The sequence below is a fragment of the Triturus cristatus genome, chromosome 12 (genome assembly GCF_964204655.1).
Source record: "Triturus cristatus chromosome 12, aTriCri1.1, whole genome shotgun sequence".
In the NCBI taxonomy this organism is placed as follows: Eukaryota; Metazoa; Chordata; class Amphibia; order Caudata; family Salamandridae; genus Triturus; species Triturus cristatus.
Genome location: NC_140595.1, coordinates 584,609,556 through 584,628,065, shown reverse-complemented (window position 1 = coordinate 584,628,065; position 18,510 = coordinate 584,609,556). Strand labels below are relative to the sequence as shown.

General features: G+C 47.0%; 1 protein-coding gene across 1 annotated transcript in view; it reads left to right on the top strand.

The window, feature by feature from the left end:
- Nucleotides 1-18,510, top strand: part of LOC146776319 (polycystin-1-like protein 3) — a 729,731-nt gene that overhangs the window by 301,469 nt on the left and 409,752 nt on the right. The window contains exons 18-19 of the mRNA XM_085639623.1: nucleotides 6,883-7,114; nucleotides 13,074-13,173. Of these exons, the coding sequence (XP_085495749.1) occupies nucleotides 6,883-7,114; nucleotides 13,074-13,173 (332 nt within the window). The remainder of the gene's footprint in view (nucleotides 1-6,882; nucleotides 7,115-13,073; nucleotides 13,174-18,510) is intronic.

The following is an 18,510-nucleotide window of genomic DNA, read 5'->3' as shown; positions in this document are numbered from 1 at the left end:
CGACGAGAATTAAAAGTACAAAAAAATATCAAAGACATGTTTTCGGCCTGAGGTTACTTCACTCAGGAATGTGTCACCTCTGCCTCCAAGTCAACTACTGGGCCTAGAGGAGTCAATGATGAACGCCTCTTTGGAAGGGCTCATAGCCCGTCATGGCTCCAGGTCAAGTACCACAGAAAAAGATGACTTCGACGACGAAGGACATTACTATCAGGGGTATTATCCTCCTCCTCAGAGGTATCATGAGGAGTTCAGGTACTATTGAAATCCTCCACTCAGAAAGGACAAAGTACCAATGCCAAAATCTTTGGTTCAGAATCTTTAGGCTATGCTTATGGACTGTAGGAAACGGTTTCCTGACCTTCCTACAGAATAGCCTGTTGCCCTACCTCAATCTGTTTCTCCACTAACCCCACCAATTCCTCCACCTCTCAGTCCTAGGATGATACCCGTTTCTCGCATTGCACAACCACTAAGAGATGATCCATTGTCATCTGATGACAGTAGAAGAAAGCGAAATTCCCAAACCTCAGCCTCCACCAAATCATTGGGACAACTATGTCATACCCACTCTGTCACCACATCCTCAGCATCCTGTTGATCCACCTCCAGAAGACATCGGAGCTTTTCATATTCTAATGGATATGGATATGGCGGCGACACGATTTTACCTTCCCATTTCTGTCAAACAGTCCAACTGTTTCCTCTATGACTTTAAGAAACAAACTAGGAAGTCAGTTCTGTCTATACCTATTATAGATTGCATGTGTCAAGAGAGAGTGAAAATCATGAAAAACCCTGCTACAGTAGCAGGTCTCCTGCCTTGTATTGATAAAAAGTACAGGGATCCAGAGGATTTTCTTGCATGCCTGACAGGACACCCCAAACTAGATTCAGTAATTTCTCAAGCGACGCAGAGACCCTCCAAAAACCCATCTGCACCTATATCGGCGTCACCAGACAAAGAAGGACAAGGCTTAGATAACATTGGCAAAAGGTTTTCCTCCATGCCGGCCATCCCAGTTCGTCCGGCCAACTCCCTGGCTATATGTGATCAGCAAATGTGGTTGGATATTGTTCCCTCATCAACCTTATACCTGAAGACAGAAGACCTGAGGCCAAGTAAATGTGTCAGGAAGGCGAGCGCACCTCCGCAGAGGTACTAGTTTGCACCAAGGACATTACCTACACTGGCTTCCGTCCGCTAGCGGGCGCAGCAGTTTTAAGACGCCAAGGAGGGCTTAAGGCAATCTCATTTAGGCCTGAAGTTCAGTCTGAGATCCTCAAGATGGCCTATGATGGGCACACACTATTTGGCAAGCATATCAATGATGTCGTCTTAGCCATCAAGACTGATACCGACACAGCCAAGTCCCTCGGCACCCTCCAGTACAGGAAGTTGCCGTTTCGAGGCTGCATGCCCAAGGTTTCTCAACATACAGGAGTGGTTATCTGTGCTCCCAATCTAACCAGACCTCTACAGCCTCACCTGCCTATCAACAACAGACATACCCTCAACCATCCACAGCAACCTATACAAGGCAAGGTCCCCGCAGAAAACCACCAGCCCAGAGCAGGGATACAGGCCACAAATAGTGACCTCAACCAGGTACCAGCTACATCACCTGCATCTCACTCCGTAGGCGCGAGCATCTCCAGCTGCCTACTTCAGTGGAGAAACATCACATCTAACAGATGGGTATTAGACCTAGTTTCCTATGGCCATACCCTGGGGTTTACAGAAAGACCACCAAGCACTCCGCCAAGGAGAGCACACACCCATCTTCTTCACTTATTGAAATAGGTGGCCCTCATAATGCTTGTATGTATTTTTGCATGTATCTTAATATAAAGATGCATTTCTTTTTTACCCAACATCCTCTAAGTGTACTTAAATTACCTACAATACTGCTTGCTACTCTGATTCAAGCATGTGAATCTATGAAAGGTCCAATATTAGATAAGAAAATAAGTTACTTACATGTAACCACAGTTATCCAGCATTGATATCTTTCATAAATTCACATATGATGCACCCTCCTCCACTGAAGGGGTCCCCTATAGCTAAGGATGATATTACCACTGGTCCTTGAAAATCTGAGGGACTCAGCCTCTCTTGGGTGTGTTTTATAGGGTGCTAGCGCCTGATTGGTTATAGTTCAAGTTTGTTCCTTTTTTAAGCCCCAGAACGACTCTATGCGGCACCCTCGCCTACACACCCCCGGACCTCGAACTGCGTTCACTACCATCGCCGAACTCATCGCTCCCCACGCCATCACCTCGACAGACTACATACTCATTGGAGACCTCAACTTCCACCTCGACAACCTCAGCGACCCCAACTCCACCACCCTCCTGGACAACCTCACCAACCGCGGACTGAAACAACTTGTCACCACCCCCACCCACAAGGCAGGGCACACCCTCGACCCCATCTTCGCAGGAGGCAACAACATCCACTTCAGCCACACCCCGCAACCACCCTGGACTGACCACTACTGCGTACTCTTCCACCTCAACAAACCCACCGCCCCCAAACCTGCACCCCGCGCTCCGCGAAGGAACTGGAGCAAGGTCACCAAGAAACACCTCAACTCCACCCTCAACAGCGATGCCACCCTACCTCGACCGACGCCAACTCCGCAGCCATAGAACTTTCCAGATGGATCACCACTGCGCAGACAAGCTCGCCCCCACCCCCACAACCTGACAGACAGCGCCCCAGGAAGGCCACCAGGTTCCCCGCCGACTTCCATGAATCCAGACACTCCTGGAAACGTCTCAAGAAGAACTGGAGAAACAGCAATACTTCGGGAGATCGCACCACTTACAAAAACGCCATGACAGAATAACCACCAATTCATCAGATCCACCAAAAGGACCTTCATCTGAAAGAAAATCCACGCCAACGCCAGCAACTCCAAGGAACTCTTCAGCATCATTCAGGAATTCACCAAGCCCCCTACGGACATCACACCCTCACAGCAACGACAACCAGCCCACCATCCTCTCCTTGACCCCAGTCACCAACAAAGATACCGCATCGACCATGAAAGGCATCCACTCAGGAGCCCCAACGGACCCCTGCCCTCCGCACATCTTCCACAGAGCCACTGGCTCCATTGCACCTGAACTACGACACACCATCAACCCACCTTCAAAGCCGGCACCTGGAAACACGCAGAAGTCAAGCCCCTCCTGAAGAAGCCCTCAGCAGATCCGACGGACCTGAAGAACTACCGAACCATCTCTCCCCTCCCTTTTGCGGGCAAAGTCACCGAGAAGATAGTCAACATCCGACTAATGAAATTCATCAAAGGAAACTCCATCCTCGACCCCTCCCAATCAGGATTCCGCAGCAACCACAGCACCGAGACTGCCCTACTCACCGCCACAGATGACATCCTCACCCTCCTCGACCACGGCCACACCACAGCCCACATCCTACTTCACCTCTCTGCAGCCTTCGACACAGTCTCTCATCGCACTCTCACCACTAGACTCCACGACGCTGCTGGCATTCAGGGAACTGCCCTCGACTGGATCTGCTCCTTCCTTACCGGCAGAACCCAAAGATTCAGACTTCCACCCTTCCTCTCCGAACCCACAGAGATCAACTGCATAGTAACCAAGGGATCATCGCTCAGCCCCACGCTCTTCAACATCTACATGGCCCCCTCACTGCCATCGTCAGACAGCATGGACTCAGTATAGTATCATACACCGACTACAGCCAGCGCCTCCTCTCCCTCATTAAGGACCCCCTCACCACCAGACTCCAGGAAGGAATGAAGGACGTTGCATCCTGGATTAGCAACAGCTGCCTGAAGCTTAAGTTGGAGAAGACAGAAGTCCTCGTCCTCGGACCCTCCCCCTCTGCATGGGACAACACCTGGTAGCCCGCTGCCCTCGGCAACCCCCCCGCCCCCACGGACCACGCCCGGAACCTCGGCATCATACTTGACTCCTCCCTCACCATGACCCGACAGATCACCGCAGTTGCCTCCACTTGCTTCAACACCCTCTGCATCCTTTGCAAGACCTTTAAATGGATACCCCCGAATCAAGAAAGACTGTCACCCACGCACTCATAAACAGCAGACTTGACCACGGAAACGCCCTCTACGCTGGGATCAACATATCTCTACTCCGCAAGCTCCAGACCATACAGAACACCTCAGCCAGACTCATCCTTGGCATCCCCCGACACAAGCACATCTCCCAACACCTGCGGTACCTCCACTGGCTCCCCGTAGAGAGGAGAGTAACCTTCAAGATACTCACCCATGCCTAAAAATGCCTCCACAACACTGGGCCCCAATATCTCAACAAAAGAATCTCCTTCCACGTACCCAAGAGAAACCTCCATTCCACCGACTCGCCCTCACCAAGACCCCACGCATCTGCAGAGCCAGAACTGGTGGAAGAGTCTTCTCCTACCTCGCAGCAAAGACCTGGAACGAGCTCCCAATCGACATAAGACGCGCCAGCACATCTTCAGGAAGACCCTCAAGACCTGGCTCTTTGACTGACCGGAGCTGCATGGCCCCCCCCCCACCCCTACCACCAGCACCTTGAGACCCTTACTGGTGAGTCGCGTGCGTCACAATTCCATGAGTGCTTGATTGATTGATAGATAGGCTATTAAACTGATGGCCAATTGCCATTATAGCCTATGATAGTGGTACACACTGCTTTACTATGATACCGTGATACTCCCGCTACGACGACGGGGAATGATTCAAGCATGTGAATCTATGTAAGATACCAATACTGGATAACTGTAGTTACAGTTAAGTAACTTCTTTTCTGGAGCAATCCAGCAGGAGACTGCTTGCGCGGAGGTAGGGCTCAATGGTAGGCCGCAAGTCAATGTGCAGTGCAGAGCAGCATTATATGCTCTATCCAAGTCTCCACTGTCCATTTAGAGCCGCAGCCTAATGCCACCTAAGTCAGAATCCCTATTCCTCACAGAGCAGGGAAGGAGTGCAGCAAGTAAAACATCCTCTGTATGCACAAAAAATACAGGCAGCTGGCTTTTTGAGGCTGCCTTTTTTTCTGGTGTTAGCCAGCCAGCGGATAACTGTTCCAGGGTTGGACCCAGATCTTGGCCAACAAAGAAGGTTGTTAATGATCCGATCACAGTTGCTGAGGGTGTGAATGAGCTAAAAATGAATATTGAATTCAGAGCTGTACCAAGCAGGAGACCCCAAAGTATGTTTGACTCGGGCCCTTAAAATCCTTAAGATGCCCCTGAATCTGCTACCTCAAATGTAATACTTCTCAGATCCAGTGAATAGCTCCATATGTGACTGTACGTCCCCTGCTATGACTGGCTGTTCCCTGCTGTGATTTTCTGCCCATATTCTTATTGTCCACTCCATCCTGTGAATATCCACATCTCATTCAAAAGTCTGATAATTGCTATAAAGACCTATCCAAACAAAAGTTTATTTTCAGGGATCCTACCAAAGACTCCTACACACAATGTATATGTTTACCATAGGACGTTAAGTATGTTACAGCTAAAACCTTCTCTGGAGTCCTAGTGAGATTACAAACACAATTTAAAGTACTTCTGATGTACTGTTTTTTATCCAAATGTACACATCAATGTAGGAAGGCTTTCCACAAATTCATCATCAGATTTATCATCAAGTGATGGTGCACGACAACCAGCGTATGGGTTAGCAAGAGAAGGCTCAGCGCAAATAGACTCTGTTTGTCACTCATATTCAAAATAACTAATTAGAAATTAGCTATTAAGTTATAGCTTAGACTAATTCTTATTGCCTAATTGATTTCACAACAGGAGTGACTGTTAGATTCCATCCTCCAACACCACAATACTGTACCACCTCCTTTTAAGTGTTAGATAATTTGTGAAGAGATATTTTTGGGAAGTCCAGATCTAGACCCTCTCTACTCTGTGGCACAGCTACAGTGGTGCATGCATGAATTTGATTGGGTGGAACAGACACTATTAATCAAAGGCTTAGGGTAAAGGCAGACCTGAGAGAGAAGGTGGCAGTCTCCTTTCTCCCAGGAGCGACCTAGCCTCCCTTTGCCTGTTAAAGAGTGTATCTTGAAGTTTTACTTTTTCATGCCCTGATTCCCCTCACTATTAGCCTTCACCCCCTTGAAGTCCACCACCTCCTCGTCCCCTCTTCTGTTTCCCTTCTGCCTAATCTGCTTCCTTTTGCCTCACCTGCTGGTCCAATAGATAAGGTCAGCTACTCACAGCCCGCCATTTCTCTGTCCAGCGAGATAGTAATGTTTTGGTGAAGACCCCTTAATCCTCAAAGCTTCGTCATCATTCCCCTTTCCAGGCCTGTCTTCCCTTAACCTTGTGCCCTTTACTGCTCCACCTTGCCCCTTTTGTGTCCATTGAGGTGACCCTTATAGGGAACATAATTCGTCGCTCATACCTAGAATAAAAACCCTACCAAAACAAATGAGAGCATTGCCTGATGAGGAATTCAGGAGGTTGGGACAAATTTGCCAATGGTAAGGTTAAGACACAGTATATCCTTGCCACTGGAATATACTCATGTGGGTAGAATGAACTATCAGTACTATCAGTAGAAGTGACCGTGCCAAGACAAATACACATTTTGTCAGAGACTTTTGGAGAAACAGAGTGAATCAATAGAAAGGAGGAACAAACTTCTTTACTGGACAGTTTGAAGAAAATGAATCTTGAAGGAAAATGCAGCGGAGGGCACAGTCTATCAGTGTTTTACCTGTATATTGCAGTAGACAATCTCCACCTTTGAGTCTGACTTTTTGTCCTTTCTGTTTTTTCTGACTTCAGTCATTCAACCAATGCTGCATTATCTTTACTTCTTTAATTTGACTGATGGTCTTTTCTCCTTCTTGCAGTTTGAGGACTGGATTCCCTGTTACAGATTATACAGGGAGTAGGTCACTCTCGAGTCGGCTGCCTGGGTGGTTTCCCTACATTTGCTGGATCATCCTGTTTTTCATCAGTGGATTTTGTGTGTACTACTTGATGCTTCTGAGCATGACTTTGACCAAAGAGAAAACCACCTGTTGGGTTATCTCCATTTTGTTGTCTCTTTTCCAGAGTATCTTCATCATGCCAGCAGTCAAGGTATGTGGTTGAGCAGGTTTTGCAGGTTCTGACAAAGCTAACATTATCGTCTTTACCACACCAGGGAGGTGTCATACAACTAATTAACAGGCAAGATTAATTGAGGAATCAATGTATCATCTAGCTGAGTTATTTATTACATCATGTTTACTAGGAAGCACTCAGGCTTTGTCCACAATCTCTGGGTTTGGCAGCATTTGTTTAGTGTCACAAACACAGTACTTTATCTAGAGTATAAGAGCTTCCCTTCCCACTGTTAGCTGCTGATCTACTGGTGGCCTCCTAGAGTTCAGCATGTCACCATACACAGGCTGCTAGGGATGAAGACGTAATCCATGAATTAATAGACATTAGTTTCCCATTATCTCTCCTGAAAGGTATCCACTGAAACAGTCAGCGCTAACCTCACGTCAATGATCAAGAGAGTCCATTCTCCATCTGTCAATCAAATTAAGCCAATGTATTTGTTTACTTATTGCATGTTTGTCATACGTTGACAAAAAGGCAAGTAAATAAAATGTTGCTGGGAACATCTTTATTACATGGACGTTGTATGAGAGCCCCCAATTTATGTTTCAATACTGGTATTAATTACAAACCGACAACCAATTTTAGGAGAAATTATTTTCATTTGAGCAAATTCTTTACACTTTCTGCTCATTTCTGAAAATTGAGGAGTCCTCACTCTAAGTCTTAAGATTATATAGCATTTGTAGGAAGCTGGGTTTTTGTTGAAGTAACCCCTCCACTTTTTGCCAGATTTCTGATGCACTTTGACTTGATGTGCCCTGGGTCCCTGCCAATCAGGTACCCAGGGCCTGTGTTCTTTCCCAAATCTGTACCTTGTACCCCCAATTGGCACCTCTCTGGCCACATGTGAGTTCCTTGTAAAAGGAACCTGGGTACCAAGGGTTCTGTGACCAGGGAAGGCCTCTAAGGGCTGCAGCACATATTGTGCCACCCTTAGAGGTCGCCACCCTTAGAGGTCCTGTACCTTAACACGCACTCACACACTGCCATTGCAGGCTGTGTGTTTTGGTGCAGAGAAATGTGAAGAGTCGACATGGCACACATATCTGTGTGCCATGCCTGCAACCCACTGCCTATGGGATAGGTAAGCACCCCTCTAGCTGGGTGCACTATACCACTGGTGAGGGTACAGTTGCATGAGCCCGGTACCCCTACAGTTTCTAAGTCCATTCTTAGACATTTTAAGTGCAGTAATGCCATAAAAGAGCATATGATTTGGGAGTTTGTCATTACGAACTCCACAGCACCATAATGGCTTTACTGAATTCTGGGAAGTTTGGTTTCAAACTTCTCAGCATAATAAACCCACACTGATGCCAGTGTGGGATTTATTATACAATGCACTCAGAGGGCATCTCAGAGATGGCCCCTGAAAAACGACCAGCCTCTGGTGGGTTCCCTGACTGGTAAACACCAGCCTGCCACCACAAGAAATGTTTCTGCCCCCCTGGGTTGGGAGCATTCGCTCCCTGAGCCCAGAAACAAAGCCTTTCCAGGGCAGAGGTGGTTACACCTCCCCCAGGCCAGGAAGAGCCATCTGTGACAGGGGAGCTTCAAAGGTCTTGCCGCCTCTGTAACGCGACCCCCAACCTCTCCTGCTATCAGGAGCAGGCCCCCTTCCTGTCTCTCTTCCTTTTCGGCAGGAAGACAGGCGGGAAAAATTTGAACAGCCCAGAAAGTGTGCCCACCTCTGCCAACCCCACCCATCATGTGGGGGAGGCAAGGTGAAGCCCACTCTTCAGTGCCCGCCATCTTGCAGATGGCAGGCACTCTACAATCAGGATTAGGGATTGTGCCCACTCCCCCACGTGGGGTGAGCACACCAAGGGTGTAGTCACCCTAAGGTCAGTAGCCCATTGGCTACTGACCTCGATACCCCTAAAACGCCCCTTATATACTGTGCCCTGAACCAAGAAGACAGATCCCTGTAACCTACGAAGAAGAAGGATGAAAGAAGACACCCAGCAGAGGAGACTGCAGAGAAGAACTGACTTGGCCCCAGCCCTACCGGCTAGTCTTCAGTTTCCAGAGATCCTGCGCCAAAAGTTGCCTTGTCCTGCAGCCAGCAACCTCCAGAACCCCTGGGAGGACTGACTACCTTCAAGAAAGACCGGATCTCCTGTGAACAGCAGCTCTGTTCAAAAGAAACTTCCAAGACAGACTCTGAGCCTGCTGAGGACAAAGAAACCCAACACCTGGAACCACCACTGCACCCGATACCTATGGCCCACCGGTCCCAGCCAGGTCCCCCTGCGCTCCAGAGTCTGAGTCCACGGTGGGTTAACCCCTCCAGGACTCCTCGACATCCCCTGCAGCCTCTGCATGGAGACCCCCCCAACCACGAGTGGCCCGGTAAGGTGAAATCCAACCTCAAAAGACACCCATGCATTCAGCCTTCCTGCGCCCTGGAGAAAAGAACCAGAGGTGCACCTACTTCCCAAGCCCTCCAGCTTACCTGCCCAGCTGTTGGTTCCTCCCGGAAGACTTTTTGGACTGAGCCTGCAGCCAAAATCCAAAACCGGCAATCCCCGTTGAAAACAACAGGGCACTCAATGCCAAAACAGCACTCTGCACCCAGCCGACCCTTTGCCGCTGTGGGTGCACCTTGTGTGCTAACTCTGATCCTCCTTTGCCCCGAGCTTTAAGTCCAGGAGCTTTTCTCCCACAACCTTGTGGCTTGGCCGTGAGCAGCCTCCAATCCCCCCCACCCTAATTGGATAACATTGGGCCTCAGCAATCTGCACCCAACTCCCTTAGTGCCGCTGAGGGTGCTTGAAGAGTGCATCCTTGACCCTGGGGGAACCCTGGTGCTAACCCCAGAAAAGCAACTCCCACTACAAAGTTCTTACCCGAAACCCGATAACTTAATTTCCTCCCGTAGGATTACATTTACTGCTTTTTTTTTTTTTATCTTCTAAGTGTGGAGTTGGTTTGTATGAACACTTGAAAAAATGCAAATATCCCAAAACTGTATAACTTACCTTTTGTCTAGGAGATGTCCCAATGTGATATCTAGGCCTATCACATTGGTTAACAAAAGTAACTTAAAAAGTAATCCAATAAGTACCGTGCACATTAATCTGTAAAGTAAGTACCTCGAAGCTGGGGAACCTGGGTTCGAGTCTCGGCAATGACACTCAACATCCTGTGATTCTGGGCAAATCACTTAATCTCCCTGTGCCTAACATGTCAAGCACTCTGATACTGGATGTCTCAGGTCGAGTTTGCACTATATGAAACTCTAAAAAAAATTAAAAAAAAGTAATTTCGAACTGTTGACCTACCTGTAACACAACCAATTGCATTTGAACCCGCATTCAACTGAAATTTACTGCATAAAAACTTGCAAAGTATTACTTTACCTACCTGCACCAGGCTTGGCTTTGTTCTAGAAATAAAATAACTATTTTATTTTTTTATATACAAACAAATTGGTCTGAGTGTAGTCTTTGAGTGTGTGACACTCAAATGCTTAACACTACCCTCTGATACAGCCTTACTGCTTGCCCACACTACCAGAAATAGAGAGTAAGGTGCTATCTACTTTTACCTATGCCTACCTTTCTGGTTCCACTGGACTCTGTATACATTATACCTCATTTTGGTATAGTATATACAGAGGCAGCTTCCTACAGCATTCTTACCATTAAAACACCCTAATCCCTCATTTAAAGGCCCTTTAACTTTTGCACACAAAACATCTCTGCCTGTAGGCATTATCACACTATCTTATTACATCTCATAGTTTGCTAATGATGGTGGCTTAATGTACATTCATTTTCACTACATTCAGAGTTGCCTGTTTGCACTGTATTGTGTAATGAAAATTTAGGGAAAGCTAGGAGAGCTGCTCCTGGTCAGAAAGCACTAACCATGCACTGCGGATCCAGTGGGAGTAATGCATTCTTCCATTCATTTCCACATTCTCCACTGATTGCACACAACACACTATGTCGGACAATAGTAGACACCGTGGAAGGGTATGGAATAAGTGAGAAAATAGAGACACAAGGTTGGTGTCACTACGCTGCCTCTTCACCCTCCTGGGCACTGACTTCGGCGGTTTGCAGTGGGTATCTAAAGGCACCGAAAGATTATTTAGTGGCCTAACATGGGTGCCCTGCTTCTAACCTTAACAGTGAAAGGATATACCTTAAAAATACATCTGTGTAACCAACTCTCTGCGTTCTTTGTATGAAACTGAAGTATAGCTATATGAGTGATTATTGATGTGCTCATCTGCTCTCCTCAGTAGGCACGATAACAGCCTCTTGCTTTATTAATAAGCGACTTCTGCTGATGAATTACTTTAATACTGAATTGTCTCATGCACAACTGGAACATAATTACCTTGTATTAATACTCCACAGTTCCTAATATAACAGCACATGTATCACTTACTAATTATCACTTGTACCCTAAATGCACTTTCATATATATATACGACAAAGGGAATGATAACGTTATGAAAAATATTTCTATTCCTTCACAACCCAAGCTTTAAAATGTAAATTCTAAAAAATGTAAATTACCAAACCAAATTTTCAAGAGGGAGCTCACAGTTCCTTATCCAACACATCTTGATTCAAGAATAATTCTCTGTATCAGACATATTCTTCATTAAAATGTTAAGGAATTAAGTGTTCTCCCAAAGTAATTAAGAAATCCGAAAGTAAGGGTCCTGGCTGCAGCAACATTGTATCACGGTTGCCCAGCAACAACACCATCAGACACGAGGAAAGTTATACCCCGCAGTCCGAAATAGCTGTCGCCATCTCCAAACATTATCACAATTCAAGGAATCCTCAGAAACAAAGGGGCATATTATCAAGGACGGCGTTAAAATTATCGCTGCTTTAGCGGCAGCAAACTGCCGCTAGAGCGGCGAAAATGGGCTTGATAACATGCCCGTGAGAATTCCAATAGAAGCCCGTGTTGACACCAGAACATGGGCTTCTATTGGAATTCTCAAGGGCATATTATCAAGCCCATTATCGCCGCTTTAGCAGCAGTTTTCTGCCGCTAAACCGGTGATATTTAACGCCGTTTCTTGATAATATGCCCCATAGCTTTGTTATCCGGCGTTGTTGCGCAGGTCAGACAACTCATTCGGCTGGGAGTACCATTTACAGCCGAAAGAGACTGCAGTAGGCCAGTGTGCTAGGCTGGGCATCAGTGTTAGTTCTTGAGAGGCTGCAACAGTGGGGGCCGATTCTGCTCATGTTGAGTAATAATGCTCCGGGATATGTGGTAGGTCTGGAAGTAAAATGTGCCATTTGTTGGTAGAACACCATTCCCAAAACACCCCTGCTTGCTTGGTACAGAATGAGGATGCAATTTCATCATGTATTTTGGTTTCTAGCCCTCCTCAGCTTGCAAGCCTTAACCGCTCACTTTGACATTTTGTAAGCACGTGGGGGTATTCTAAGGGCTGGATTGAAACAGGCATTGCTTCAAGATTGCTGTGCTTATATCAGTGTAAAATGTGGATATCCAGTTTTTGGATAGCCCTTTCAATCAAGCATAACCTCTTTCAACCTGACCCCAGCTTTGGCAGCCAGAGGAACTGAGGAACAGGGACATAAAATCATCATGTAGGGTGTTTTTATCAATGTAAGGATCCTGTATGGTATCCCACTGTTCAGCACTCCATTGCTCCTTAGCTAGCGCTGTTCTGTACAGATACTATCATATACATATGCATATGTTGACATAAAGGGATTTTACCTTGTCCACAAATTTTTGTCAAGCAGAGAAGGGAAAATTAATAGGTCAACATTAGCCAACATAATATAATTTCTTCCTGATTCCTTCTCTCCGTGTGTGCAGTGCACCTCAGCTTGAATTGCAAAGTAATTTGCACTCCTCACCCAAGGAAGATATAACACGGGTCAAAACATCGAACTAATCCTTCTATTCTACCATGCAGACAGCTGCGCTGACAGTCATCCAGATTCGAGTGCTGAAGAAAGAAAACATTGAAGACGCTGGAGAAGAGCACCAACTTCAGGAGGTTCTCGCAGTGCTAGGTATTCCTCATGATTTCTACTGCTTCTATGTGGCCATCATTCAACTATAAAATGCACAATGTTAACTCGGGAGGCACTATAAACCCGCCTTCGAAAACCCCTCTCGATTTCACCTCACTACTAGTCCATCACAAATCTCTCCATCCCAGTTGTGGACATTCAGCCCAAATGTCTCGACTGATGAAACTCACACTCCTCCCATTACAAATCTCACTATTCAATAGCTGCACATTCCAACAGAAATGTCACAACTGCAGTGCATCACTACATTTGGACAGCAGCATGTTATAATCCATAATAGACATGCTTCCTACCAAAACAGAATAGTGCCACCACTTCCAGATCACTGTGCATATAATCTTGACAGTTAAACAATCTTTCATTTGCTAGAAATCACAGCCACTCGGTACAGCTGAGATCTTCACTCGAAGACATTTGTCCAACATACCTGCAGGTCCCTACATCAAACCCTCTTCAATAAAGCTCAGACTTTTACACATCAGCATAGCTCAAATTCTCCTATGCACAGCATGCCACAGCACACAACAAACTGCTCAAATGTGAGGCAGCTTCATAAACTATACGCCTCTTCTGCCCATAGTAAGCATCTTTGGAAGCTTGACAATGCAACATCCCTGGGCCCACAATGGCCCTCACATTCACTCCTGTTCCAACACACCTTAATCCACAAAATACTTGTCACAAAACACGTCAACCTACCAGGATCCTCTCCATTCCACCACACTACACTTTACAGATTCACACGAGATAAGACCACATCAATGGAGCATCCCTCACTGTACCAGGAAACCATCCCTATCTAACGCTTCAACTGGCCTGAAACCACCTTTACCTCAAAGCATATAATTAATCAGAAACCTCCCTACCAAAATGCATTACAATCCACCAGAAAGACTGACGTCTAAGCATGTTTCATGTTTTTGACAGTGTTGGGAAATTGTCGAACAAAGGAAAGCATGATTCAAATTTCAGAATGCCTACTGATTGATCATGAATGGCACCACGTTTTGCCATTTCACCATTCACTTCAAACGCAGAGTGCTGAAGTGGATTTTGGAAGTGAGACCATAAAATACTTAGGGCCACATGCATCAAAGTAGGGAATTGCGAATCCTTAATAGCGATTATTAAGGAATCGCTATTAGGCAGTCGCGATTACCTATGCATGTAGGTTTCGCAATAAAAATTGTGATGCCTACATATTCCTTAATAGGGAATCGCAAATTGCGATTCGCTATTAAGGAATGCCTAGAGGCATGAATGGGAAGGCATTCGCAATTTGCGAGTACGAAATAGGTACTTGTAAATTGCGAATGCAATTGGAAGGGTAACAATTCAAAACAACAGAGCACAGCACAAAATAGTTCCAACTGACCAACTTAGTCAGTATAAGATGTAATATCAAAAAGAGACCAATAAGCTCAACCAACAGTGTAATACAGTCTTTGTCATAAGTGAATCAGTTTTCAAAATGTTGACACGTAGAATGCAAACAGCCATGAAGCGAACAGCCGACACCTGTTTTGTCGTTTATACGACTTTCTCATGGCTCGAGTTAGTATCCGAATGCAGAATAACGATCCGTTTGTGGCACCCTTGTGTATAGATTCAAGGATGATATCCAAAATCCATGAGAAATCAAAATTTGGTGTGTCAAAGTATACTAGAAAGTCACTCCTAGGTAGCAGGTGAGCTACGAGGCTCTTTGTGATAGACGAGCGGAGGCAGCGCAGTCTTCCGTAATAATCCAGATCCGCGTGGCTCCCTGCACTCATGTAGTCAAACAACCTGACTACATGAGCCTCTTAGCTCACCTGCTTCCTATGAGTGACTTACTATTGTACTTTGACAAGCCAAATTTTGATTTCTCATGAATTTTGGATATCATCCTTGAATCTCTACACAAGTTAGGACAAGGGTGCTGTGCTCTGTTGTTTTGAATTGTTACAGTTGAAGTGCATGGAGTATGTTTTCTCCATATACTGAGCAACACTGAGGGTGGCACAGTGTTTACATTGAGCAGGCCAGAAAACTTGATGAGGTTTACGTTTACAAACTCAACAGAACTGCTGGCTGCCGTTCCAAAGCTACTGCCATCTTTTGTGTATAACACAATTGAAAGGGTGATAGGGGCCAAAAGGCCACCCTGATGCACCCCCAAAAGAGGTAAGTGTGCACATGAGGCGCACATACATGCTTTAAGGGCACTTAGAAAAATGCAAAAAACTTGCACTTTTCTAAGGATTTGCAGTTTACCACCAACTTGAAGTTGGTGGTTATTTGCGATTCCTTAATGCAGGGTCGCAATTTTTTATGCTTCCTGCATTGCACTTAGGGAATCGCAAATTGCGATTCCCTAAATGCTTTAGCAAAATAGGTCATCGCAAAAATTGTGATTCCGTATTCTGCGATTTGCTTTGGGCTTGGTGTATCCCAGATGGCAAAATACCATTTGCAAAGGGGCCGATTCTGCGAATCGGCCCATTTGCAACCGGTATTTTGCTCGATGCATGTGCCCCTTATTCCTTTGGAAAGTGTTTTCTAAGGTTGAAGGTATTAGCATAGGCCTATCTAGTAGTACATGTAGTTAAAAGCAAAGCGTTATTTAGGGATAGTTAGAAATTGAGGGAGTGTCATTTTCTTTTTCTTTTTTTTTTTTTTTTTTTTGAAAAACCTTTATTGACATTTCAATCAATAACAAGTATGGGCCTACAACCCCCCGGGGCCGGCCGCTAAGCAATCAGAACAACAAAGATCAAGTGTGAATACAGGCAGCACCTCGGGGAGCAGAATCTTCATGCTAATATAGTCTGGCCAGTGAACAGCGCAGGTAGGACACCAGGATAAAAAGGGTTTTCATTTTATAATGGAAAAAGACAGAAGGATCAGGTGCCGAACAATTTCCCAACAGCGATAAGAGGCGGGCAGAATAATGACATAAGCAATAATCAGCAATCTATTGGATCAATGGCGCAGACACAGGAAGTTCAGGATGGGGAAGAATATCATGAGCAGTTGCGCCTGCAGTCCCCTGCCCTAAAGCCCAGGGAACACCCCGGAAATTGTGGCACACATGAAAAGGCGACGATTCACAACAAAGGAGGTGTACCACGCTGATCCCAGAAAAGAAAAAACAAGAAGAATCAGAGAAGAAAAAGGAGGCCATGGAAAAAGGAGATGAAAGACTAAAGAACCCCTTCCCCCAACCCCCCACCCTGCACCTCTGCAGATGAGTACGGCCCCCCCCCCCCCAGCAGTGTGCCTGTCGCCCCGGAACCAGACCCGAAATATAGAAGAAACAGGGAAAAAAGGAGTAAGAAAAGAACCCCACCAGACGGGGGGTAGAGAAAGTATTAATAAACTGGAGGAGGGCCTTCAAAACATACCCCCGGCTTCCCCCTCCCGCACGGTAAGTTTTCCCCAAAGCAAACAGTAAACAGCACAAAATCGACCATGTCAAAGAAAGATGGGGAGCATTATGCACCGATTATGCTAATAGCTATACCATGAGAGCACGCAACCCCTGAGCCCGCCCGTCTACTAGATGACCACCCCTAAAGGATCAGCCTTATCCTTGACCACTCTTTGCAATTCTGCCCATGCCTACCCCTCGACCCAGCGCCATGTCCGATGTTCCAAGGTAAAGGAGTGTCCAAAAACGACCGGGAAGCGACACACACAGGTGGGGTGGAAGTCTCTGAGTACCAACACAGTCCACATCATGGAGGGACGGCCTTCCCAGTGCTGCCCCAGAGTCTGCACTGCACACAGGGTCCAGAAAGGCGGAAGCAGCCAAAGTAGACAACTGTTGCTTGAATTGTCCCTGGGTCCCTGGAGGCCGTGCACGGAACAAGGCCACCACCTCCCACTCAGGTCCAATACCTCCGGAACAGATCAGACCCACAGCCAGCCGATCACACTGTAGCATACTGTCCGGAGTGTCCAGCTGTGCACTAATCTCAGGGGTGGCCGCGACTTTGTCCTCCGGTGTGCAGTGTGGGAAGTCCCTGTGTACCTGAGGACAGGAAGGCCGCCACTGTCCCAACGCTGATGCCACACCATCGAGCTTACTCCCCAAGACCCCGACGCCATGAACCAAGGAGGAATGAAGGGCACCGAGGGCCTCGAGGAGGTCGCCGTACCCCAGCATAGCTCTCTGCGATCGCTCCGCCACACTCCCAAAAGTCACACACTCCCAATCCTGCTGTGACCCAGTGGACAGGATGGTAGGCTTCATCGCAACAAAATGGCCGCCGGGTAGGCCCGACCCGTATGGGGGCCGGGACCCAGGAACAAGCGCCCCGAGGCCCACGGCGCTGGAAACAGGGTCCGGGGGCAGGCAAAAATTTATCCGTTGCGTGGTCACGGGCAACAGTCGTCCCCACCACGGACCAGCTCCCGCGAAAATCCGGGAGCCGCCCGCAAAAATCAGGGCGAGTTACGGGCGGCGTCCGGACAGCTCGCCGCCAAGGGCAGGGGCTATCACCGGGGAATCTGAGAGTTGCACCCCCGGGCAGGCACTCGGTCCGCTTCGCTTAGCGGCAGGAACGACCACGGCGAAATGTAGGCCGAGGTTGACACCGCTCCGGTGGACCGACTCCACCCAGTCACCACAGGCCGCTGTTGTTGAACTGCCACCCGGCCAAGGCGTCCACTCGAGGTCCTGGCTCCAGGGCTGCACGGGCCGCAAATTTAAATTGCACTTTTCTCCGGCGGTACCGCAGCCAGAAACCTCGGAGTCACACGATCGGTTGCCACTCTCATTCACAAACACGATCGCATCGCGCAGGCTGAGGATCTCATGCAGGATATCCGTGCGGGATGCGGAGGTTCACGGAGCCGGGAGTCTACGCTGCCGTCTCGGTCGCCATCTTGGCTCCTCCTCCGGGAGTGTCATTTTCAACAAGCATTTGCAATGCAATCGGTCTCACCTTTGGGACCTTATATGTATTTAGCTATGCAGCACATTAACCTGGGTGCTGAAACATCTACTGTTCTTTAACATGGAGGGAAAGTAAGCACCGAACTGCGTTACATGGCAGGTATGGGAACACATGGAGAGAAATATTGCCTTTCAGCGGGAAATGGTATAGTCCATAGCTTTGTTTTTAATATAAAAGCAGGGCCTTCGGTGGTCATATCACTGAAAATACAAAATTTGAAACAAATATTATTGTCTACGGGTGCCTGTGGAAGACAATTTCAATGGGCTGGAATCTAGAGAAAGCTAAAGTGATTCTGGTATTTTATTGACCTCTTCTGGGTTTTTTCTTTCAAGAAAGTCAAATAGAGGCAGTTGCCAGAAAAATTAAAAAA